The sequence below is a fragment of the Cupressus sempervirens genome, chromosome 5 (assembly GCF_028749045.1).
Source record: "Cupressus sempervirens isolate cs-2001-9-10 chromosome 5, ASM2874904v1, whole genome shotgun sequence".
In the NCBI taxonomy this organism is placed as follows: domain Eukaryota; kingdom Viridiplantae; phylum Streptophyta; class Pinopsida; order Cupressales; family Cupressaceae; genus Cupressus; species Cupressus sempervirens.
In genome coordinates, this window is record NC_143122.1 from 592,384,673 (window position 1) to 592,410,980 (window position 26,308).

At 35.0% G+C, this 26,308-nt stretch overlaps 1 protein-coding gene across 3 annotated transcripts in view; it reads right to left on the reverse strand.

Annotated features, from left to right (window-relative positions):
* Nucleotides 1-20,924, reverse strand: part of LOC149557319 (uncharacterized) — a 202,974-nt gene extending 182,050 nt beyond the window's left edge. The window contains exons 1-4 of one of the 3 annotated variants that reach the window (XM_089831999.1): nt 20,789-20,844; nt 20,604-20,687; nt 20,266-20,370; nt 8,125-8,281 (exon numbers count right to left, since the gene is read on the reverse strand). In XM_089831999.1, coding sequence (XP_089688125.1) covers nt 8,125-8,281; nt 20,266-20,357 — 249 coding nt within the window. In that variant the 5' untranslated portion in view covers nt 20,358-20,370; nt 20,604-20,687; nt 20,789-20,844. Of the gene's footprint in view, nt 1-8,124; nt 8,282-20,265; nt 20,371-20,603; nt 20,742-20,788 lie in introns of those variants that run through there. The other 2 variants (XM_089832001.1, XM_089831998.1) reach the window with 2 other exon arrangements.
* Between the last annotated feature and the right edge of the window lie 5,384 nt (nt 20,925-26,308).

Below are 26,308 nucleotides of genomic sequence, written 5' to 3' on the forward strand. Positions count from 1 at the left end.
TCTTTTTATTTCTTTATATATTTATTCTATAGTAAGTTTTAATTATTATATATTATTTAATTTATCTAAATAATTAGGGTACAAAATAGAGGATATGACATACTACGGACATTATAACTTTTTGGTCATGCCTTTTGGGTTAACAAACACACTAGTCACATTCTAGTCCTGCATGAGTCGCATATTCAACAAACAACTATGTAAGTTCCTATTGGTATTTTTTGGTGACATCCTCATTTATAGTAAAACATGAGAAGAACGTTTGAGGCATTTGGATGAAGTCCTTAGAATTATGGAGTCGTAATCGTTGTTTGCCAAATAGTCCAAGTGTGAGCTTGGGATGACAGAGATATTATACTTGTAACATATTGTTAGTAGATATGGAGTTCAGGTTCACCAAGAAAAGATTCAGGCTATTATGGACTGGAAGCCACCCAAAAATCTTTCAAAGTTGCAAGGATTCTTTGAACCATACATTTGCTATAAAACATTTGTAAAAGCATTCTCTCAGCTCGACACACCATTGAAGGATCTAACTAAGACAGGATCTTTCCAGTGGAGTGAACAGGCACAACACACTTTTGATAAATTGAAGAAAGCAATGAGTACTTGCTTGCTTCTTGCAGTGTCAAGTTTTATTCAACCTTTCATTTTGGAGTGTGATGCATTCGGTGAGGGCATCAATGCAGTGTTGATGCAAGATAGTCACCTAATAGAGCTTATGAGAATCGGAAGCTCACACAGGGTGAGTAGTTACATTCCATCTATGATAAGTATTACAATAATAGATAAGACGTCTATTATTAGTTAATGGTTATCTTGTAAATATCTTTAGCTTTAGTTTGCTTTCGTTTTTTGCTTTCTCTGGAATAGAATGTTTCTATTCTTTACGATCGTTTCCTAAGGAAACATCGTCTCTTCCTTTTGTATAAATTGACCTTTCGGTCTCTATTATTAACAAGCAAGTATTTACCAATTACCTTGTAATATGGTATCAGAGCTAAATACTTAAATTTTTTCGAAAAAATTTATAATTTCTTCTTGAAATTATTTGTTTAAATTTTTCAAAAATTATTTCAGTTAAATTCTCCAAAACCCACCTAGGGTTTTCTGCTTGGAGAAATTCCCGAATTACGGGTCTGCAAATTGCATGAAAATCGTGGTCGTTTTGTACCATTCTTAGCTGGTATCTAAAAATCGCGATTTCTTTTGCCTAACATCTTCTGCAAATCGCGTTTTTTTATTGGTATTTTTTACCACAGATTGTCTGGTCCTTCAGACTCACGGCTCTGTGTTTGGTGAAAATAGTCGCTTCTCTCTTCAGCTAGCTCACGTGGTATCAGTCGCGGCTCTGCATTTTATTTTTACAAACCTTTGCAAATCCGCCATCATTTGGAGGTCACACTCTGTCTTGCAACGTCTCAGCCTCTAATCATTTGCTGGGAAGCAGATTCGACCATTTTTCATCAAGAAATCTGAAGTTTTTTCAAGTTTTTTTTCAGCTAGGTCTGTTTTTTTTCGAAACCCTAATTTTTGGGGTCGAAAAAAAATTTGTTTGTAGATTCTTGGTGGGTTTTTCGAGAGCTCAACTGGGTTGTTGTCCGTTTTTTTGGGTGCCTCGATTTTTGTGCCTCGATTTTCGAGCCAGCGGATTCAAAAAATGACAACAGATTCCTTTTAAGTTTTTCGAAATCTCTTCTGGGTCATTCTCTGATTCTTCTGGGTCTTTCGTATTTTTGCCTCAAAGAACGTGCCTTTACAAATTTTCACAGTTTTTCATTGAAAAATGTGCCATGGCATCTCTGACAAATATTCTGCTCGAGCATAATTCCAAATTCAATGGTCGCAATTATGGAACCTGGAAGCAGCGCATCATCGCAATCTTCGAATATTGAAACACCGATCAACTTGTTCTGGGTGTTACGCAGCGTCTGACTTCTCCGGGTCCTGATCAAGATACATGGGATTTGAATAATCGAGAGGCAGTAATGCTTCTCAAACTATCCGTAGCTGATGACCAGCTTTCTCAGATTCCATCCGGCAAGACAACGGCCGAAATCTGGACACATCTAAAAGGTCTTCAAGAGACTTCCGACAAGAGCAGAGCCTTCTTTCTGAAAAACACTCTGTTTTCTATTGTCAAGGATGAGCGCACCTCGCTCCAGGCACACCTGAATCGGATTTAGGAAATCCGTGATCAGTTACTTGCCATCGGTCGCAAGATGGAGGAAGAGGATATTGTGGTAATCACTCTTCGAAGTTTACCAAATTCCTATGAGCATTTTATCGAGACTCTCAACATCACATCTACTGGTGTTGATCTAAAGTTCACTGATCTCTGCACCCTACTACTTCAGCAAGATCGGTGGAAACAATAGTTCGGTAGCAGCTCCAGTTCCACCTCCACTGAGCAAGCCTTTGCTGCGAAATCCTTTCAGAAGGATAAGGGCAAGTTTCAGCAACCATCTCAGCAGAAGTCTTCTGCTCTAGCATCCGATGGTACCAAAAAGAAGAACATTCAATGCAACTATTGCCACAAGTATGGTCACATGAAGGTTGCATGTCGGAAACGCTTAGCTGCCCAGTCTAAGCAATCAAGTTCGCAACCCAAAGCGAATAGTGCAGAGCACACTGAGCAAGCGGAATCTACCTTTTATGCCTTCATGGCTAAAAGACCCTCAGATCATGTACAGTCATCTGCCTGGTACATTGATTCAGGTGCCTCTCGACATTTCACTCACCGCAGAGACTGGTTTACTAACTACCAGCCTTATTCAGATTCTGTTATCTTTGGTGGTGGAGAAGAGTACAAGGTTGTTGGTAAAGGCAACATTCAAATTCAGTCTGTTGGGAGGAAGCTCATATTCCTTGATGTGTACTACGTTCCAGGGATGGAACTAAATCTACTCTCGGTCAGTCAGTTGCTGCGACATTCTCCACACTTGGCAGTCACCTTCAGTTCACATCAGTGCACCATCACTGATCGGGCGACTAAGTCTACTGTTGCAGTTGGTCTTGAGGATCATGGTCTTTTCAGACTTACTGATTCTGGTGATTCTCAGGACTTAGCTATGGCTGCTCGGCAATCTTCCATCAGCACACTTTGGCATCAGCGATATGGGCACTTAAATGTGCATTATCTCTCACAACTTGCTCGGGATGAGCTTGTTCTTGGTTTGCCAGAGATTCAACCCCAACACCTTGGAGTTTGTGACGCATGTCAGGCTGGGAAGCAACATCGCACACCTTTCCCCAGTGGCGATTCTTGGCGAGCTTCTCAAGTACTTCAGCTTGTTCATGCTGATATCTGCGGCCCTATGGCCACTCCTTCTGTTCTTGGGTACAGGTATTTTCTGTTGTTTGTAGATGATTTCAGTAGAAAAATGTGGGTGTATTTCCTTAAAAAAAATCCGATGCATTTATTGTATTTCAGAAGTTTAAACCCTTAGTTGAAAAAGAGTCTGGGAAATCTATTATTACTCTTAGATCAGACAATGGGGGGGAATTTTGTTCTAATGTTTTCTCCAACTTCTTGGATACACATGGCATCCAACGCCAGTTCAGCACACCCCACACGCCACAACAGAACAGTGTAGTTGAACGTCGGAACAGGACAATCACCGAGATGGCTCGTTCCATGCTCGAACACAGACATGTTCCGAAGCGTTTTTGGGCAGAAGTAGTTAACACTGCAATTTATCTGTTGAAACGATCACCCACAGTGGCGGTCAAAGGTAAAACTCCGGAAGAGGCCTGGTCAGGTCGCAAGCCCAGAATCAATCACCTAAAGGTTTTTGGCTCTCTTGCTTTTGTTTGGATCCCTAATGCTTCACGCACCAAGTTGGATGCCAAGAGCCAGAAACTGATGCTTGCTGGATATAACAGTCTTCACAAAGCCTACCGCCTTATTGATGTTGAGACATCTCGTCTCATATACAGCCGCGATATAGTCTTTAATGAGCAGCGAGGACCATTCGTGCCTATTTCTCCTGTTCCTGATCCAGCAGACCAGCCTATGCAGGTTCATGATTTGGGAGTTCGGCTTCCATTAGGTCCACCTGATGGGAGGGCTCCAGTAGCTCCTACAGCTTCAGTCCTACCAGTGATACCTGTACAGACACCTCCGGCTTCTCCTACAGGATCACCTCGTTTTGAATATGCTTCACCTAAGTTTGATCCAAATTCTTCTGATCAAGATCCTGCTGATCAAGCATCTCCTAGTACTACTGTTGGTCATTCTCCTCTCCGGCCTAAGTGGTGGGCTAAGACACTTGCTGATCTTCATGATGATGAGCTCATTGATGGGAGAACTACTCGAAAAAAGAGCAAAACTATAGATTCTGTTAACTTTGCTCTTATGGCCAACATTCACAGTGTGTTTGAACCTCAAACATATTCCGAGGCTAAAGGAATTCCAGAGTGGGAACAGGCCATGCAATCTGAACACCAGAGCCTGCTGAAGAACAACACTTGGGTCCTTTCTGATCTTCCCCCAGGGAAGAAACCCATTAGCTGCAAATGGGTCTACAAAATCAAATACAAATCAGATGGTACTTTGGATAAGTACAAAGCTCGTTTAGTGGCAAAGGGCTTTTCTCAGCGTCAGGACATTGATTCTGAGGAGACCTTTGCTCCTACTGCAAAGATGAGCACCATCAGATTAGTCCTAGCCATGGCAGCACAGTTTGGCTGGAAGGTCCATCAGATGGCCGTAAAGAGTGCTTTCCTGAATGGTGATCTCCATGAAGAGGTCTACATGACCCAGCCTCCGGGTTTCAAGGTTGCTCGTAAAGACCATCAGGTTCTCAGATTGGTAAAAGCTCTCTATGGTTTGAAGCAGGCCCCTCGAGCATGGTACATCAAGATTGATACATACCTCAGTGATCAAGGCTTCAAGAGGAGTTCTTCAGACTCAAATCTGTACATCAAGACTACTGACAGTGACATCATCCTTCTGGTTATCTATGTGGATGATCTGATCATCACTGGCAATTCGGCATCTTTGATTTAGGGAATCAAACAACACTTATGCCAGTCTTTTGATATGACTGACCTTGGGCTCATGCATCATTGCTTAGGTGTTGAAGTTTGGCAACAGTCTTCTGGTATATTCATCTCTCAGTCCAAATATGCCAGGGCCTTGTTAGACAAATTCCGAATGCAGGATCGCAAACCTGCATCTACACCTATGGAGAAAAGTCTCAAGTTATCAGCCAAGTCTAATTCTCCTTCCATTGATGATACTACGTATAGGCAACTAGTAGGCAGCCTCATCTACCTATCTGCTACTAGGCCTGATATCAGCTTCGCAGTCTGCTATATTTCACGCTTTATGACAGCTCCTAAGGCTGATCATTGGATGGCAGCAAAGTGTGTGCTTCGTTATGTGAAGGGCACTTCTGATTATGGACTTCTGTATTCTCGGAGTTCTAATCCTAAACTCAGTGGGTTCACAGATTCAGATTGGGCAGGCTCTGTTGATGATAAAAAGTCAACATCTGGATATGTGTTCAGTTTGGGATCCGGTGCAGTCACATGGACTAGCAAGAAGCAGCAGGCAGTTTCTCTCTCTTCTACAGAGGCTGAATACAGAAGGACTGTTAAGGCAGGATGTGAAGCTGTCTGGCTTCGTCGGATGCTTGGGGATATGCAGATGTCACCAACAGGACCGACTACTCTGTTTGTTGATAACAAAGGCGTTATCAAGTTAGCACGGAATCCAGTCTTCCATGAACGAACCAAGCATGTGGATGTTCATTGTCATTACATACGACAGCTGGTTGAAGACGGGACTATAGATCTGCAGTATGTTCCTACCTCAGATCAGACTGCAGACATTCTCACCAAGCCTCTTGGTCCTGATAAGTTTGTCAAATTCAGAGGACAGCTTGGTGTGTTAGATAGATTAACCATTAAGGGAGGGTATTACAATAATAGATAAAACGTCTATTATTAGTTAATGGTTATCTTGTAAATATCTTTAGCTTTAGTTTGCTTTCGTTTTTTGCTTTCTCTGGAATAGAATGTTTCTATTCTTTACGATCATTTCCTAAGGAAACATCATCTCTTCCTTTTGTATAAATTGACCTTTCGGTCTCTATTATTAACAAGCAATTATTTACCAATTACCTCGTAATAATAAGGAGATGTTGGCTATCATGCACGCCTTGACTAAGTTTTAGCAATACCTAGTAGGAGCCAAGTTTGTCCTCTGTACCAATCACAACAGCCTGAGATATTTTCGAGAACAAAGGGATATGAATGAGAGAGCAAAAATGGGTAGCGATTAGGAGCTTTGACTTTGATATTGAATATGTAAAGGAAAGAATAATGTCGTGGCAAATGTTTTGTCAAGAAAACCCACCACCTACTCATTATCCTAGATGTGTAAGCTGAGATAACATTCAAGAAGCAAAGTAGTTTCTGATAATTTACACAATATGATTGTCTTATAGAGCTCAAATTTACCACTGTATCTCTAGTTTTACAGGACATGGAGATTTGAGGACATGTGTATGCAACAAAACATTTCTCAAACAACTATTAAAATTGTGATATTGCTATCAGGATTTAACTGTGTGATTTTTGAGTCAAACTCATTGACCCATGTTTCATGAGTAGTGATTCAACATGAATCCATCTCTCATGAGAATAAATGGAACACTTAGCACTCATTGGATCTAGGTGATGCTCACTGGGGTGAAGCACCGGGACTTCCCGGGAGGTCACCCCTATGAGCATCACCTAGATCCAATGAGTGCTAAGTGTTCCATTTATTCTCATGAGAGATGGATTCATGTTGAATCACTACTCATGAAACATGGGTCAATGAGTTTGACTCAAAAATCACACAGTTAAATCCTGATAGCAATATCACAATTTGACTTGCTGTGGAAATTATCTCCTACTTATCAACTATTAAAATACTTGAACAAACTAAAAGAAGCTCAAATTTAAAAAATTAAACATAATATGTTGAACTTGCAAAAGTCCTTCCCCTCGTAGCTTTTCATAGTTTTTTCTTTACTTTGCATTTTTTTTTCTTTTAGAAGTTACTTTTTTATTTTTATTTGCCAAACAATGAATGGTGTCCAGTTCTTAAAAAAGGGATGTCCTGTCCAAGTACCCAAGTCCTTGGGGGCATCCAAGATGTCACCCACAACCTATGGACACTTGTGTAACACTTACATTTAAATAATATTCGAAATCCAGCATTAAAACTTTGTTTCTATAAGGCATAACCTACTCTAGAGATGCAAGGATAGTTGTTCTTAAGTATGAGAAATAGCAATGCATACAATCCCGTATGGTGACAGAGCTATTAATCAACCATGTAATAAAAATTTAAAATATAGCAATCCTTTCTTTCCAAAGAGGAGAGAAAATGTGATAAATAGATCATGAATGAACTTTTTAAGGTATCATATACTGCTAAGCTAGAACATACTAGCACAATAGGAACAAGAAGGAAAATGACAGAACAAATGATGCAATAAGGGAAGGCATAAGATATTACAATTCACAGATGCCAATTAGAAGTTGATTTAGTTGGAGGAGAATAACAAAACCCGGTCAGATTATCTTTTGGTTACTAGAAAAGTAAATTAGATCAATTATTACAAAACTGAAAACCATTCAGGTCAGAGAACGCACATTCTTAAGCCATGCAGGGGTAATAAGTCAATTCTAGGGACAACAAGAGATTACAAAATTAACATACTATCAAAGCAAAAAGAAAAACAGTAATAAAGATTACAAACCAAATGAATCCATTCTTGTTGAGAGATAAAACAGAATGTAAAATATGAGACTCCTGTAAGCTTTCAGTCTCACAATCAAAGCCTATCGAACAATAGATATTAACTCACTTCATTATGATGCCATATTAAAGGCAATACCAGGCTCATACATAGAATTATTATATGCACTGATAAGTATCTATACTATGAAAGAACTAAAACTTATAAAACATGATGGACCACTAACTACATTCCAGACTCTGTGCCCACTTCTAACAAGCATAAAAATATCTTTATCAGCAACTCAATTAAAATGATCAGATCATCCTGTACAAACAAGAACTAAACATGAAGAGAGAAAATAGAGTTGAGACAAGGAGCTCACCATGCGAAAGTGATCAGGCTTCTCATTCTTCTTAGAGAAACTAGGAACAAGACCCCATTTCATGCAACGCACAACTGGCTCTTTCCCAGCTGCTGTATTTTCCTTGCAAACCACTGGCATGTATGATCCAGGTGAGACATTGTATGATGGACGATATCTGCACATTCCCCTCCCTTGAATTTAGAACATTGAATAATTGCTTTTGACGTTAGTCACACTCTCTAGCAATCTAATATGGAATGATCTGACATATGATTTTAGGTATTTGCAGAGAAATGATAAACAACTTTGACATAGAATATGTTAGAGGGAAAAGAAATATGGTGGCCAGAGCAGTATCAAGAAATCCAGCTATCTGCTCATTAAGTACCATATCCAACGTATAGAAAGCACATCTCCTAGCTGAGAATTCAAAAATTTCTTTCACAAGCAATCTGGTGAAGGGAAAGAGTCAAGACCAATATAAAGTAGTTGATGGTATCATTCACTACAAATATGCAATTTATTCGGTGCCCAAATCTAATCTTCAAAGAGAAGATTTCACGAAATGCCCATTGCCAGTCAACTGAATATTTAAAGACACAAACAAGTGAGGGAAGGGTTTTCATGAAAGGATTAAAAGATGATGTCCTCCAAATTATAAAAGAAAAGATGTTCAAAGGTTTCATCACAGTTGCACAAAGAACAAATAATGGACTGTTTACCGAAAGGAGAAAGTAAGGAACCAACAAACAGCTTTTGAGCAACAACGTTACAACAGCCATCTAAAACAAAGTTTTTTGTGTTCAACATGTGAATGCCAAAATAAATCAAAGACAACCTGCCATCTAGAGCATGACCACTCAAAGCCCTAGATATGATTGATTATTTTTATAATATCCAACTCACCATTTAGCATTTTATAAATATTAAATATGCTTACAAGAACTCTCTTTCAACACCTTACTGTCATCCTATTTCACCTGTTCAAGAAACTGGGTAGAGTTAAAAGTCTTCCTTGGGAAGAAGTTACCAATAGCTTTTGAAATCAAGGTGTATGTCTCCTTTTGAGAATGAGGGAGATTATATTGGCATTTTAATTCTTCCCAAGAATACACCCTATTCTCGACCACAGTATCCTGAATCAGAAACATGCCTTTATTATTCCAAGCCTTGGCTGAACAGCTTTGAATACTTGTTATTATGATAAATCCCCCACCATATAGATCTGTCCAAAACTGTATAATATGGATGCTTGCTTGCAGCCTCCCTCGGGCCAAGCAACTGTCTAACCTGGCACCATGCCTTCCACAATGACTGAAAAACAATGGATCCCATGGCCTTGACATCAAAGCTCACCATAACAAAATCAATCATAGGAATCTTTTCCCAATTTTTGCCCTTACTATGTTGTTTCTAATCAACACTTTCCAAGGTTGCTCTCCATTAAGGGCTCTAATAATTCATTTAGATGCAAGGGCAAGGCCTTGGCTTCTGAGGTCTCTCATGCCAAGGCCACCAAGATCCTTCGGGCAACAACACTGTTCCCATTTAACACAATGCTTTTTCTTATTCCCAATACCATTAGACCAAAGGAACGGCCTCAAAATTTTCTGAAGTTTATTATACTAATAGTTGGCAAACATCCACACTAAAGCATAATAAACTGCATTAGAGGAAAGCACCTTTTGGACAATTTGAGCTCTCCCAGCCAAGGAAAGCAAAAGAGTTTGGCATTTAACATGTTTATTGTCAATCTTTTTATAGATCCAATTCCACATATCTTGTAAAGAAGGATACACAGAAAAGGGAATGCCAAGATATCTTACAATCTTATTGGCTCCAATCCATTGCCACTTTTTATTCAGAACCCAAGTAGGAGGATTTCCAGGAATATCATACTGTGATATGTACCTCTTAGATATGTCATTCCAGGAATATCATACTGTGACGATATCTCTTCATATCCATGAACAAGGTGTTCTACAAATCCTCCCTAGCTAAGAGGGAGTGTTGAAGTTGTAACTTCATTCGGATAAATTCGATCTTTGGTAAATCATCATTTTCTTTATATGCATACTCATCTTAGTTACCGATTCTCTGCTGAAATGGCCGGATGCTGGTTCTGATGCATCTAGATGCTTGGGTGCGTTAGGATGCTGCACTGGTTCTCCCTGAAAGTGCATCCTAGGACTGTGGGTTCTTGGTGGATGCACTGCAGCGCATGCAGCAAGAATCCACAAGTCCAGGATGTGCTTCCTAGGAGAATTCAGGAAACATCCGGGGCCCTCTAGAAAGCACCCGCAGCCAAAATGCCTTTTAGATGTCAATTTTAGCATATATTTAATTGATGATGATGAGAGTGTGGATTTTTTTGAGAATCTTTATGATTCTGAATGACTGAATTTGATTAGTGAATTTTAAGTTGAACTATCAATGGTGAAGCATCATGCTATGGAATGGTTTATTTTTGTATATTTTTTGCATTTCTTTGCATACATAAAGTTTAGTACATATATATTATTATTATATATATATGGACGCACCCAAACACATCCAAAATCTCAAAAAAAAAATTCCACTCATCAGCACCCAGTACCTGCATCAGCGTCAAAATCAGCATCGGTAACTTGGATACTCATGTAATAATAATATATATTATTATAAATATTATAGAATATAATATATATATATATATATAAAATGATGATTAAACCTTGGGGACATGCCTTAATCATGAGACATGTCTCCTCTTCTCATATATATATGAGATCCAAATCTGGATTTGGAACATATCAATTACAAGGGCTATATTATTACATTTGCAGAAAAGATCTATGTTACTCAACATGGTATCAGAGTAAGGCTGTAAATATAAAAGGAAAAAACATTAGAACATAATGATGTGGAAACATTGCTTTTTAATAATCAGTAACAAGAGACTGAAAGAATTATAATCAAACGTAAGAAAGGAGATTGCCAGTTTTTTTTTTCTTGGAATTATACCTAACTCAGCACCAGAGATACTGTCATTCTATAAATGCCTATTCTAGAGATTGACAAAAAGACGGATGTGCCATTGATATAAACAACAGTAAAGCTTAAGAGACATTACAAATTCATACATTTGTTTCCAAACTTCCAATAGGGAATGTCACCATAAATAGTAGCATCACCGTCGCACTTTATATTGAGTTTAAATGGTTGGTGTCCTGACTTTGGTTACTCCCTATGCTAATGAAAATCATCATCTAATTAACGCAGATTTCTACTGCAAGGATACATTGGGTTTAGGCTCTATAAGAGCACTATTCTTTAAGAGTGATATAGACGGTAACACCTAGTTATGATCTGAGTGAATATATCCTATTAGTGTGGCCGCATATACAAACTCTATGTAAACAAATAGAAGAACAATGAATTATACTTTAGCCTTCCCGCCAAATATCATAGAGCTCCTTCTTACCAGTGAAGACAACTTTGAATGGAGAAATAGATTGACAGGAGGTAAAACAAAAATAAAATAAGCATCTGCAGTCTAGACAAGGCAAGAGCAATAAGGAATCAAGCCTAGGATGATCAGCATGACTTGTGCAAACTATTAAGGTCTGCAAAAATACACATCAACACAAGATATTAAGCATTACCTCTGCAGATTATTAAAATATATAAATAAATGACCAACGCGTGGACCTGAACATATATACGACTTAAGGAAAGGAATACTAATGAAAGGAATTAGCGTGAGAAGATACACAGCTTAAGGAAGATAGTCATGGTACTCTTGGTATAGGTAACCGTAATACCACATTAAGTGGCTCTTTGCGACATGATATATCGCAAATCAATCTCAACTCACTATTGCCCCAATCTACAAACTTAAGAACTTGAGGACAATCAGAAATTATCTAATCTCCAAAAATTATTCAATAATGGAAGCATTAAAATGACAGATTAAAGGAGAAATAGTCAGCAAAATTATGAAACTTTAGTATATGACTCGATATTGAGGATCAACATTAATTTAATAAAAAAATAAAATGTACAGAAGTAGTGTATACACTTTGTTGGTAAGTCAGCAATACTCGGATGATACTCATCAAACATGATTTGGGAGGTTCCCTCAAACATAAATTGGAGGAATCAATCAGCCATACAGTTGGCACAACAAATAATCCCCTGTGGATAAGTATATGATGGAAATTCATAAGTGCATAGAGTTCTGGGGAGAAATAATTTGATGGAAATGTAGTAAAGCTAAATTTGGATGGGTATCAGTATACTTGTGATTCAAAGTATATTGATGCATGACAAGTGGCACAATGTGATCATTGATTAGAGGCAGTAAAAAAAAATTAGAATACTGGTTGAAGATATTGCATTATATTATGGCCAAGTTCTTAAATTCAAAATATTTATATGTTGGAGTATTCAATCTATGTCATGAACTTCTTTTTGGGCCCAAGTTCAATATTATGGATTGTTCTACAGTTTTCAATACATTTCAAATGATGAAGGCTAAGGAAACATCGTCATCCAAGAAATTTGCAGCGACCCGTCCTCTAAGTCTTATCCTAGTACAAATTCATGGAAATCAATCAAAGGAGATTTGTCTTCAAGGAAATATTTTTGTATTGACCAATCCACTCGTCTCTATAATTAAAAGCTATCATCTTTATCTATTTGCATGGAAGCATAAAGAAAAAGGGGCAAGATATATAAAGAAAAATGGACATTCTGTGCTAGCAATGCATAATTATGCGAATCAGAGGATAAAAGGTCATATTTTCTCTGGTTGTCTCTGGCCGGACTCAACTTTATCAAACACAGCAACTATATGTGAGAAGGCTCGCTGAAATATACATACAAAGGTGTAAAAGCATCTGTTTGATACAATGAAATTTAAATACATAGTATGATCAGTTCAAAGCTCAAGAAGGCTGGTGTACAAAGAACAAGTGGGAATTGTACATTATGGGGGAGATTAGTAACAAATGTTCCATTCCCACTTGAACCATCCATAGAAAGGAGATTTTCTGCCAGTCTTCATGTGGAGATAAGTACTCTTATCTTCAAGTTTATCTACTCATTGTAGTTTGTCTCCTAATTGTATTTCATATGTAGTATAAGAGTTGTTTGCCTTGATCTTTTCCTTTGTATCTGAAGTTGATCTTGCAGGAAAAAAAGAATGACACACTAGGCAGCTGATGAAAACAGCTTAAAAAGATGTTGTGATTAGGCTGGATAAAGTGAGGCTCTTGAAGCAAATATCCTTGATGATTGAAATTATGAGCATCCTTCTACATTAAGAGGGAGTATGACACTTCTTTGAAGGCAATGCAAGAGCTTAGAAGATCAATACTTAGAGGGAGTCTAGAAATATATATGTGTGACTGCATGATTTTGATGGGCCTACGCTTGAGTGCATCATGAAATATTGACTTATCACCAGAAAGTTGGAAGATTGATATCAGATTTAGAGGGAGTTCGAAAGCCATCCTTGGGTGAAGAGAGTTTCTAATGGAGTAACTAGATGACCTGACTTCCCAAGATCATTATTCAAAGGGAGAATTTTTGAGGTGCAATACTTTGTGAATGATATCTTCTCTATAACGAGAAGTTCTAAGTGAAACTCCTTGTGATACATTCTTCTCTATGAGAGAAAATCATGGTGAAAGCCTTTGCACCACCCTTTAACTGTGTTCATGGTGGTTACTATTTCAAATATGATATGTAATGAAAAGTGACAATCTTTCATTGGTATTTATAAACAGAAGGTAACCATTGTAAGGTGACAATCTTATAAATGGTAGACCTGTTATCATGACAAATCATGGCAAACTTCATTAAGTTGAGTGTTGGAAATCATGATAACTAAAATGTGTTGGAGCAAGTATTATCACGGTTCTTCGAGCCGGATGTTGCCGGAGACCATGAAAATCAATTTGTTAGGGTTCTTCGGGCCTGGATCTTGCTAGATACCATAACTTAAATCTATCATAGACCACACTTAAGGTGGTATTCAAATCTTGTATTCTAAGTGTTGTAATTCTCTCCTTGCTAAAGAGGGAGTGTTGAGATTATTTTAGCCTCATAGTGAATTGAAGCAAATTTCATATGTAATATATGTTGATATATATGTGTGTGTTGATGGATTTATGTTGATATCCTTATATATGTCATTCTACAAATATCATATTGTGACGATGTCTCTTCATATACTTAAGAGCACAAGGTGTTCTACAAATCCTCCCTAGCTAAGAGGGAGTGTTAAAGTTGTAGCTTCAGTTGGATAAATTCAATCTAAGATACATTGTTGTCATTTGTATATCATCATTTTCTATATATATGTATTCATGTAATATATATATATATATATATAGTATACAAAATATACATTATATTATATATAATACATATATATATAAATATATATTATACATATACATATATTAATATATATATATATATATGTATTATATATAACTTAAATCTTGCTAGATACCATAACTTAAATCTATCATAGACCACACTTAAGGTGGTATTCAAATCTTGTATTCTAAGTGTTGTAATTCTCTCCTTGCTAAAGAGGGAGTGTTGAGATTATTTTAGCCTCATAGTGAATTGAAGCAAATTTCATATGTAATATATGTTGATATATATGTGTGTGTCGATGGATTTATGTTGATATCCTTATATATGTCATTCTACAAATATCATATTGTGACGATGTCTCTTCATATACTTAAGAGCACAAGGTGTTCTACAAATCCTCCCTAGCTAAGAGGGAGTGTTAAAGTTGTAGCTTCAGTTGGATAAATTCAATCTAAGATACATTGTTGTCATTTGTATATCATCATTTTCTATATATATGTATTCATGTAATATATATATATATATATATATAGTATACAAAATATACATTATATTATATATAATACATATATATATAAATATATATTATACATATACATATATATATATATATATATATATATATATATATATATATGTATTATATATAATATAATGTATATTTTGTATACTATAATATATATATATATAAAATACAAATTATTAGTATAAAATATATATTAATTAAATAATGATTAAACCTTGGAGACATGTCTCATGAATGAGACATGTCTCCTCCTCTCACATTTATATGAGATCCAAATTTGCATTTGGAATACATCAATTACAATGGCCATATTATTACATTTGCAAAAAAGATCCATGTTACTCAACATAATGTCCCCTTTTTGGGATTGCCCTAATTTTTTTCCCTAAAATCACAAATTCCGTTAAAATAAGAATTGTAAGTGTTGGAAACTACAATTGAAACAATTGTTATGTTGTCATTGATGTCAAACCCTGTTGGTGAGACAGTTGCTGCCTAAGTAGAGTGTCATATCAAGATGATTTATGAAGAGGATTTGAGAAGAAGAGATAACAAGAGGACCTGTCGAAAGGTTGAGTTATGTGGAATTACAATAGGCACTTGATCAGTTGGACTTTGACAAGATAATGTGTTATTTAATCATAACACTAATTGGAGAACATAGTTGTGTTAAAGCTTAGAAGAGATGATCACTAAAGGAACTAATACATAGGCTTAACTGAGCTTCAAAGCATAAGATTAAGGAACTTATTGTTGAAGTCAAGCTATGCTAGTGTCAACCGAGTGAACAGTAGAAGCCGAGCAAATTCAGCGTAGACAGAGCGCCAATAAAATCAGAGTATCACAAAAAGTCGGACCGAGTGCCAATAAAAAGACCAAGCAAAGATAGTGCAAGCCGAGCGAGGAAAGACAGTGATGACCAAGTTATCTAGTGATGATTGAGGCCAAGGAAAACAATTTTGGCCGAGTGTCAGCATTGTTAGTTTGTGAAGGAATTGAGATTCTTGGCCGACAAAGCTGAATTATTGAAATATATAAAGTGTTTTGAAGATAAGGATTGATGAGCTGGAACATTTAATGCAAGGAAAACCATGTTTGAGTGTTTCTATGCATGGATTCAAAGAGAAGTTTTGAGATGTTTCTAAAAGGAAAAGGATGAAACAAAAAGATAGAAGGATTTGATGAAGCTAACCTAAACCTAAGATCAACGACGGTGTTTAAGCGGCAAAAGATCAAACTACCTATTTAAGAAGGCATAAGGATTAATCTAGAGAGGTTAGCAGACCTGAAAAGGATAAAGCAATTGTTGATTACATTGATTAGCAAACTTGAGCAAAAATGTTGAACAGTAAAGTGTTGAGGTGAAGAGCGATTGCTTGGAGGGTTCCCATGCGAATCAATAATGGAGATGATAATGAAGGCCAGTCAATGAGTTAGTTATTGAACCAAATTGTGATTTGTATTTGCAAAATGAATTGTATTTACTAAAATCAACCTATTGTTACTTTCTAACTATTGTATCAGTTAAAATCTTTTAATCAAGGTTGAACTAACAATCATTTGTAAATCCTTTAATCAAGGTGACATTCTAATGGAATGTTCTCAAGTCCTCTAACCAAGCCACTCTTAACAGAGTGATTAAATCCTTTAACAAAGTCACACCTAATAGTGTGTATTGTAACCTTTAACAAGGTTGGCTCCTAACAGAGTTCATTTCATAAGAGTGAAAAATTGGTGAAATGTCGCTGGTGGGTTTTCCCAAATTGGGTTTCTGTATTAAATCCTAGTGTCTTACTTGTGTGGATGTTATTTGAGATGTTTACTGTTAATGTTCTACATTCTACAAGTCTGTTATTATTGGTATAGTGGACTCCAAGTTTATCTTACTAATAAATTGCTATAGAAATTGAGTGGATTAGATATTAGATCTAAGTTGTTTGAAGAGCTTGAAAGTTTAATTGGTACATCTGGACCTGAGGATAACTGATTCAGCCCCCCCACCCCCTGCCTCCCTCTCAGTTATTCTACATCGTTCTAACAATAAGATGATTAGACATATAACTTTTCTAACTAAAATACCTTTTAGCAAGATAATCCTAAGTCACACCCTTTCATTTGTTAATGCCCTTATGAAAAGGCCAAACCCTTTGATTATGAAAACATAAATCTGTTAGACAACAACCATTGCCCCTCTCACTCTTTATGTACTATTTATCCCTCTATCACTTACCAAATCTGTCTTTACTACGTTTCAAATCTACAAATATCCCATTTAAAATGCATATCCTCTTCTTATTTTCTTGTTTCCTTCTCAATCCTTATTTCAGATCCCCCCTTATACTTCTGCTCTCAATCAGCTCTATATCCTCTACTCCTTTGTTCTCATTCCATTTGATCTTTCCTCTCCTTTATATCTTTCCATGTGAACAAGAGGTCACATCCATCCATCATGTCTGCCTTTTGGCAAGAATCGTGACACTTCATAGCTGTCTTCCTTCCAAACAGTCACAACGCTTCATAATTACCAACCTTCCGAAGAGCACAACCCTTCAGAATTACAACTGTTCCAAAGAGTCAGAACCCTTTCGAAGAGTAACAAACCTTCATAATTGCAACCCATCCAAAGAGCCATAACCCTTTCAAAGAGTCACAACCCATCAGGTTCTGAAACTCACTTCCTTATTTTCTTCCTTTTCCTTTCCTTAAATACCTCCAACTCTTATGCCCTACACTTTCTTCCTCCTTCCCTTTTTCTCAAATGAAGTTCACATCCCTCCTCTTTATACACTCATTTAATAGAGACACAACTTTTCCAGTCATGCCATTTGACCTTGTCAATGCAATTAAATTTATATCATATTATATGGTTTTGATTGCATAATTGTATAATTAATAATCTCCGAATTGATAATTGCAGGTTCAGATCTGAATATGAAGGTTTTGATCAATCTCCAATTTTATTTATATTCAATACTGGTATTATAACTCAAGGTAGGGCAGAGTATTAGTCGATTTCTATGCTCTTTGGCCCGATCAGGTATAGGTATATATATGAAATGAAAAGGGACAACTGGGTGGACGTGTCTCCTCAAAGAGAAGACATGTCCACACAATACATGCCTCTATCTTGGCACCGAATCAAAGCAAGTTAGACCGATTACCAATTGGTGATTACTAATTAGTTTGTTAAACAAACAAGCCTCTATAACAATCATCGATCTGATAAGGTAATACTCAGACTTAATTTGCACATACCCGATCATGTGATCATTACTAGGTAACAAAAAAACTGCAAAGCAGATCGCATATATACTTGGAGATATGATAAGAAATCAGAGGATGATAATATAATGATCTGGATAACATATTTGTGTGGATGTATTAATATAAGCAAGGATGAATTAGTATATATATGCAAGTATGTTATCAGCAGATCAAGGGAGATTATATTATAAATTTATCTGAACGATGCTATTCATCAATAGGCCTTTTGTTTAGCTTAACTAATATTTAATTATTTTTTATATTATTCTATTATCCTTTTTTACTTAATAATAATTGTTTATTATTTAATCCTATTTCAAGAAGAGGACATGACAGGTCGTTTGTCTATGCTTGTGAATGGTGGTAGCACACCTTGAATCCCTATGCTTGTGAATGGTGGTAGCACACCTTGAATCCCTAATGGATGGAGGCATAGTTTTAAAAAAAACGCGAGTACATGTGGCCCCCTTCACCTGACCTGCCACTCGCCCAATAATTTTCCGATGAGTTTGTATAAAACTTGCAGCAATTTTTGCTTGAAAAACAGGCAATCAAGTGCAAAAAAATAATCATTTTTCCTTAAAAGCTTGTCCACAAATAATTGTATCCCTTCTATTGTTGAGTTTATCTCACATCTAACAGCTTAGGCAACTTATCATTGGTGCCCCATAAACACTTTAGGGTCTCCACTCCCAAATGCCCACTAGTTAGTGGGATCTCTAGTCATATAAGAATATTTTTTTAAAATTATGTATTTTAAAATGTTTGATAAATTTGCTAAGTTATTGTCAATGTTCTCTAGAGTTTTTTGGCAAACCTTGAATCTTTAAAAAATTTGGGCGAATTAGGTCATTGTTGAGTCCGAGTTTTTCAACTATGATGGAGGTATATCCTATAGTGGATATAGATACAAATATCTAAACACAAATTGTTTTGTGTTTTCTATTACGTAAATAAAGCAACAAAAGCTATCATCATGAAATATGGCTGTTTCTCTAAGTTGGTGAATGGTGACAGCACACTTTCAACTGGCCAAAATGTTGCCATACTAGAGATGCCTAGGCCCAATAATAGCATGTTTCACAATTCAAAGAAAATGTTTGGCCTTGAGAAGCATCCTTGAACTAGAAGGCTACAAGAGAGAAGCTCGATGACCCAAATCCTCTCCAAAAGCTCTACTGATCACCTCCTTCTAAGGAAAAAGATCAGGATGGACATTTTAGAGGCGCGGAAATGGAGAAAGCTGATTGATAAAGATGCCAATAGACTAAAGTAGCTCACTTATGTCAAAGTGTCAACAATACATATACTTAAGCACACTCAAAAAGGCAATTCTTTACATGGAACCATGTGCCACAAATGGGTATTTTTCATGACCTGGAGCCAAATCACCTACATATCAAAACGAGAGAACTAGTGTGCTCATCGTGACTAAATATTTACCTGAATTTTATCGCCATCATGGTTAGCACCATGATTAAAAGAAATTCCCAAGAGACGTGACAAAGTGTTAAAACTGAGCAATTACTACATCAAGAAGCTAAATGTGGCATAAACCATAACCCAACACAATAGGTCTGGTAAAAGTCATGTGTCACTGACTAGAAGGTTCCTCAAAAATGGATACTCTATTGTATGTAAAAAGCAATTTAGAATAGTCTAAAACCGCAGAAATTTCAGTTGTGGTTAGCTGAAACTAGTCGTCCATGAAAATTTTATGGCAGAGACTTTTGTTTAAACCTCCTACACTTCAAGACTCATACATTTAACCTCGCAAATACACGGTGGAGTAATCTACAACATGCTACGATAAAAAGGACCACCTTCACTTCCCAGTGCGATTCGTTTTACCTGTAACTAGAACATGTTAAAACCGTTATACTAAATAATAATTGGCATTTAGGCCAAAGTATGCACCATGTGTTCAAATTGGAGTAATTCGTAGAACAAAATAAAGAAAATGTTGCCGAGAGAAGAGATATAAGTAGAGGGAATACAGTTCAGCATTGAAAATGGGGAGGGAGTGTTGAAAGCCACATGCTTTGGGAACATCCTCCGGCCTTAACGTACACCGAGCTCTCCCGCACATCCTTCAAATGTTTCTGCGGTAATATCATTCGGTATTCAATTACGTGGTAAAAAAAAAATCAAATAAGCTTTTGGATAAAACCACATACGACTTGCTCATCTGTAGCACTACAAACCAAACAAACAACCCAGAAATGTAAACGATTCTGCAGAACAAAGCAAGCAAACAACAATACTGCAAACAAAAACCCTTCCACGACATATGTATTCGACTGCATCCATTTAAAAAACAATAATGCGTCACTACCTGTTGTCAATGCTACAAATGTTATGCAAACAGCCAACGGAGACAACCCACAAATGGTGGAAGGCAAGCAAGAGATCAACAGAACTGCATGCGAAAAATACCAGGCATTCCAAAAAGCTCACATAAAGCAAAAAGCAGATAAATAAAAATGAAACAAAGTTTGGAAAAATCTACACAAAACCAACCCATGTAAGAAGCCTGTCAGACGTTAATGGAACCTGACAGTAGTACATGAAATTTATTGCTTATTGAATGACTTGTAAAAGGCAATCTCTAATTTCACTTATTTTTTCAACACTGAAATTAATTTTTTCATTGTTTTTTTGTTTCAACGGTAATCAAATTGCAAATAACTAATAATATTATAATTTATTAAATGCAATGAAATTAGCAAACATTGTAAATATGACAAAGGCTTAAATCAATTCAAAACTTGATTGGTGTAGCTAATAGTAAACTGGACTAAAAGAAAACAATAGTTATCTGCCAAAGGCAGAAACTAATGATCTGTACACAGGGCGGGAATAAGTCAATTTTCAATCATTTTATAAATTATTAAAAATCTCAAATTATTATTTTTCATTATTATTCGGATTATTCATTATTATTAAGATTAGTTTAGTATTATTTTCATCCAATTCAATTAACCAATCAATTTATAGGATTTTTAATTTTAAAAGAAATTACAAATTTTTATATTTTTTCTAATTTTATTATTATTTTATAGATTAAAAGATTAAAAGAAATTACAAATGTTTATATCTTTTCCTAATTTTATTATTATTTTAGAAATCATATTTTTCATTCATTCTATTGGACAACACTATTTTTTTAGGCAAAAAAATTCAACTATTTAATTTTCTTTAACAAAAATACAAATTTCTTTTTTTAACGACTCTAACATCTATCATTTTAATAGATGCATTAATTACAATTTTATCTTTTCCACATTTGTGACAAGTTGATTAGATTTTAGAAAAGTAATATTTTTATCTTTCGCCTCACACCACTTTAGACAAAAATAATGTTTAATCAATATTAATTATTACGATTTATTTTTCATACTAAGTTCAAGTTAAATGATTTATATTTCTTATTTTTACATTGATATTTATTTTTGTCAATTGTAAAATGTTTCTTTAACTTTATGTTATGTTTTATTAGGTATTATTTTACAATCTTGCTCTAATTTTGGTTATACTATTTTACAAATTGTAAAACTAATACTACCCCTCAAGACTTACTAGATATTTTGGTAGTTTGAATTAAATAATCAACAAATTATTTTTTAAAGTTAAATGTTTAAACTTATAAATTGAATTGGTAGAAATAAGTGATGCATTCATATAATACAATTTCTATTATTATTTTTATATTTCTTAAAATAATATAATTACTTATATTTTTAAAATTCCCTTCAACTCTCTCTATCATTCTATCTTTACTTTTTCTTATTATAGCATATCATTCTCTCTTTTACTATCTTTTTATATCCTTTCTTTCTATCTATAAATCTATATTTTCCTTCTTTTTCAATTATTGGTAAGAACTTTGATGCATTACGTCTCTTGTTCCTATAGGTACCACAGAATAGTCGGTTGAATGAGTTTAGATGTATTATTATTATTTACTATTATTCTTATGTTAAAATCTATTCTCATTCGATTGAAAAAAAGTTTGTAATAGGTGTGTGAAAAATGGAGAGATCTTTTTTAATAGGTTGCTTGGCTTTGAAGTAGTTGTTTTTTATATTAAAGGGATTGGTCCTTAAGAATAAAATAGAAACCTATTAAAACTTATCAAGATAAGAATAAAATAGAAACTTATTAAAATTTAACGAGATAATTGTAAGGAAAAAGATTCTTGCACAAATAAATATTGTTTTCGAACAATTTATTTTAAAGTAAAATAAAATTGTGAAAGCTTTATAATTTATGAAAAGGGTAAAGATATGGGTGCTTATTTTCACATCTAAGCCCATTAACTATGCTAAAAAGAAGAAAAGGATAAATTATTTTATTTATTTTTCTTATGTTAAAATCTATTCTCATTCAATTGAGAAAAAGTTTACAATAGGTGTCCAATAGTGAAAAATGGAGAGAGCTTTTTTAATAGGTTGCTTGGCTTTGAAGTAGTTGATTTTGATATTAAAGGGGTTGGTCCTTAAGAATAAAATGGAAACTTATTAAAACTTATCGACATAAGAATAAAAATAGAAACTTATTAAAACTTATCGAGATAATTGCAAGGGAAAAGATTCTTGCACAACTAAATATTGTTTTTGAACAACTTAGTTTAAAGTAAAATAAAATTGTGAAAGGTTTATAATTTATGAAAAGGGTAAAGATATCAACACATATTTTCACATCTAAGCTCATTAACTATGCTAACAAGAAGAAAAGCATAAATCATTTTATTTATTATTCTTATGCTAAAATATATTCTCTTAAATGGGAAAAAGTTTGCAATAGGTGTTCAATGGTGAAAAATGAAGAGCTTTTTAAATAGGTTGCTTGGCTTCGAAGTAGTAGTTTTTTATATTAAAGGGGTTAGTCCTTAAGAATAAAATAGAAACTTATTAAAACTTATCAAGATAATTGTAAGGGAAAATGGTGACAAGAAGGAAAGGATAAATCATTTGAGAATCGATTGATTCCATCACAGTCACTTGAGCTATAGCTTTTAATAATTCATGAGAGTTTTCTTTCCTCCACCTTCTTATGATGGTATGTCATTACATATCCCCTCCTATTTTACATATTTCCTTTCTGTTAGTTATATTTAAATTCTAATTAGATAGTAAAAATTTAACAATTAAAATAGATTTACATGAACCTTAATTAAATAAACAAATTGAACTACATAAATGTGACTTTTTAAAAAATTGAATTACATTTGAAAATAACAAATTTTAATCAAACAAAAATATATCAAAACAATTGTCATGATTTTACCATGTCTAATAATTTTCTTTTTTTTAATTAATAAAAATTAGCTTTACAAAATGTATAATTTTTTATTGCTCTTACAAATGGTAATCTCGCAGTGAAGACAAATAGGCCTCTGTGAATCAAGATTTATCATGGAATTTATAATTAAAACTCTCCCATATTCAATAAATTTGGAAGACTTTCATTTTATGATCAAAAGTTTGTATAATTGATCATTCATACTTCTTCGTGTGTTCATTACACACAAAGGTGAAATTCCTAATTATTATACAATTTAATATGTGATGGAATGTACCTATATGGGAAAGAGCGTCAATTAACCCAAAAAAACTCTCAACGGGTAAAATATTGTGGGTAGTCAATACCAATACATATTTGCCTATTTGAAAGGCATACAAATTTGTTTGTGTGTCATCTATGTTTAATAATATAAATGGTAAACTTAATATCAATATATATATATATATATATACAAAGAAAAAAATATGAATTCATATGTATGTATGTGTGTGTGTGTGTGTGTGTGTATGTATGTGTGTATGCATGTATGTATATGTCTTATATGTTTAATAATATAACTAATAATTTCTATATTTATCATTAAATAAATAAATAAAATTTAATACACATTATCGTGGATAGCTTCTATTTTGTTGAATATAAGAATCAATATTACTAAATTTTTAAGGTAAAAAGAAAAAATCATCAAGAGAGAGAGAGGGAGAGGGAGAGGGAGGAGGAGGAGGAATAAGAAAGAGGAGAGGATGAAGACAAGGAAAAGGAGAAGGAGAAGTATGAGAAAGAGGAGGATGAGGACGAGGATAGGACGAAGAAAAAATAAAGAGAAGAGGCAAAAGAAGAAGTAGAAGGAAGAGAATGAGAAGTAGGAGTAAGAGGAGGAGAGGAAGTAGGAGTAGAAGAAGAATAAGAATAGGACAAAGGAGGAGGAGGAGGAGGAGGGGAAGAAGAAGAAAGAAGAGAGGGGGAGGAAGACAAGGAGAAGTATGAGAAAGAGGAGGGTCCAGACGAGGGAAAAAAATAGAGAAGATAACAAAGAAGAAGTAGAAGGAAGATAATGAGAAGGAGGAGGGGGAGAGAGAGAGAGAGAGAGAGAGAGAGAGAGAGAGAGAGAGAGAGAGAGAGAGAGAGAGAGAGAGAGAGAGTAGAAAAATATGAGTATTTGATGTGTATATCATTGGATGTGAGTTGTAATAACCTCATCATTTGTCATGTATTTGGCATCTTCTAATTATCGAAGAAGAAGAAGAAGAATAAGGAGGAGGAGGAGGGGGAGGAGGAGGAAGATAGGGAGGAGGGGGAGGAGGGGGGGAGAGAAGGAGACGAAGAAGAAGAAGCAAAAGAGAGGAGGAGAAGGAGGAGGAGGGGGAAGCGGGGGGAGGAGAGGGAGGGGGAGACAAAGGAGAAGGAGGAGGAGGAAGAGAAGAAGTCTAATTACCACCATCATTTGTCATGTATTTGGTGTCTTCTAATTGCATGTCTAGTTTGTGAAAAATGATTTGGGTCATGATGGAAGTTGTTAGAAAACCCTGGCCATGTGTGTTCAATAAAATTTGAAGCAACTTTCATCGTAATAAATTATTTTCTCTTGTTGCACGTCCAAAAATTGTCACTTTGTGTGCTCATTTTGAGTCCTTTTTAACTCCTTCAGTTGATTCAAACATCGCATCACATCATCATCTTTAAAGAAACAAAAATTGTGCAAGATTTGTCTTTTTGTAAATGATTGGATTTTAGAAATGACAAGGTTTTGCCCCTTTCGATCCCCCTTGACTCATGCAAAAAGATTTTGGAAAAATTTATGTACCCTATTTTACATGGCATTAAAGAGGTTATAAACAAAAAACTCCTTTACATGTACATCGGTCTACAAATTTAGATAAGAAACTCATTTCCCTTCAATATTTTTTGCTAGTCCATAAGGTATAATCATAAGTGAGTAATATGTTCTTATGTTCGTGCATCATTAAACATTTCATAATTAAAATGTACAATCAAATGACTTGAAAGGAACATCATTGTTTCATTTGACTTCCTTTCTTCTAAAGTTGACATTGGCATTGTTACCACAGTGGAAGAAAATCACCATATCATTGTACATCTACAATCCACTTTTTCCACATAGGAATCACAAAAGAAACATTAAAAAATGTCAAACTGTTACTAAATGTTGTAGAGAGGGTGTCATGAATGTTGTTGCAGATCAATAATTTGACTCTAATATCATGATATCGTTTTATTTTAACTTGCATGCAGCATCCAAAAAAAAATATTGCACAAGTAACAATTAAACAAAGTGGAAGCACTCTAGTCAAGTTGTATCCTAGATTCTTTCCCACCTCCCTTCAACTAATGTACAAACACCAAAAAATACAAAAGAGATTAACACCCCACATTACTCACTTTAATAATTGTTAGTAATTTTATAATTAAGTTTTGTGATAATATGAAAACTATTTCTCCTTCTAGAGTATTTTAATACCATGCACCTCTAGAGTTTCCCAATACAAAAATATCTAGACTCGTGGAGACAAAAATGATGATGCTTTTTATTTTGAGAATTTTGGTCTTTGTGAAAATGATTATGGGCTTAGAATCAACAAAATCAGGTAATAATAATGATCCCTTATTATGTTCTTAATTGAAGAGAATGAATGGGTATGCTTGTTATTTTTATTTGTGATTAAAGGGAATGGGATGAGTATGTTTGTTGTTTTCATTTGTTGAATGGTTATA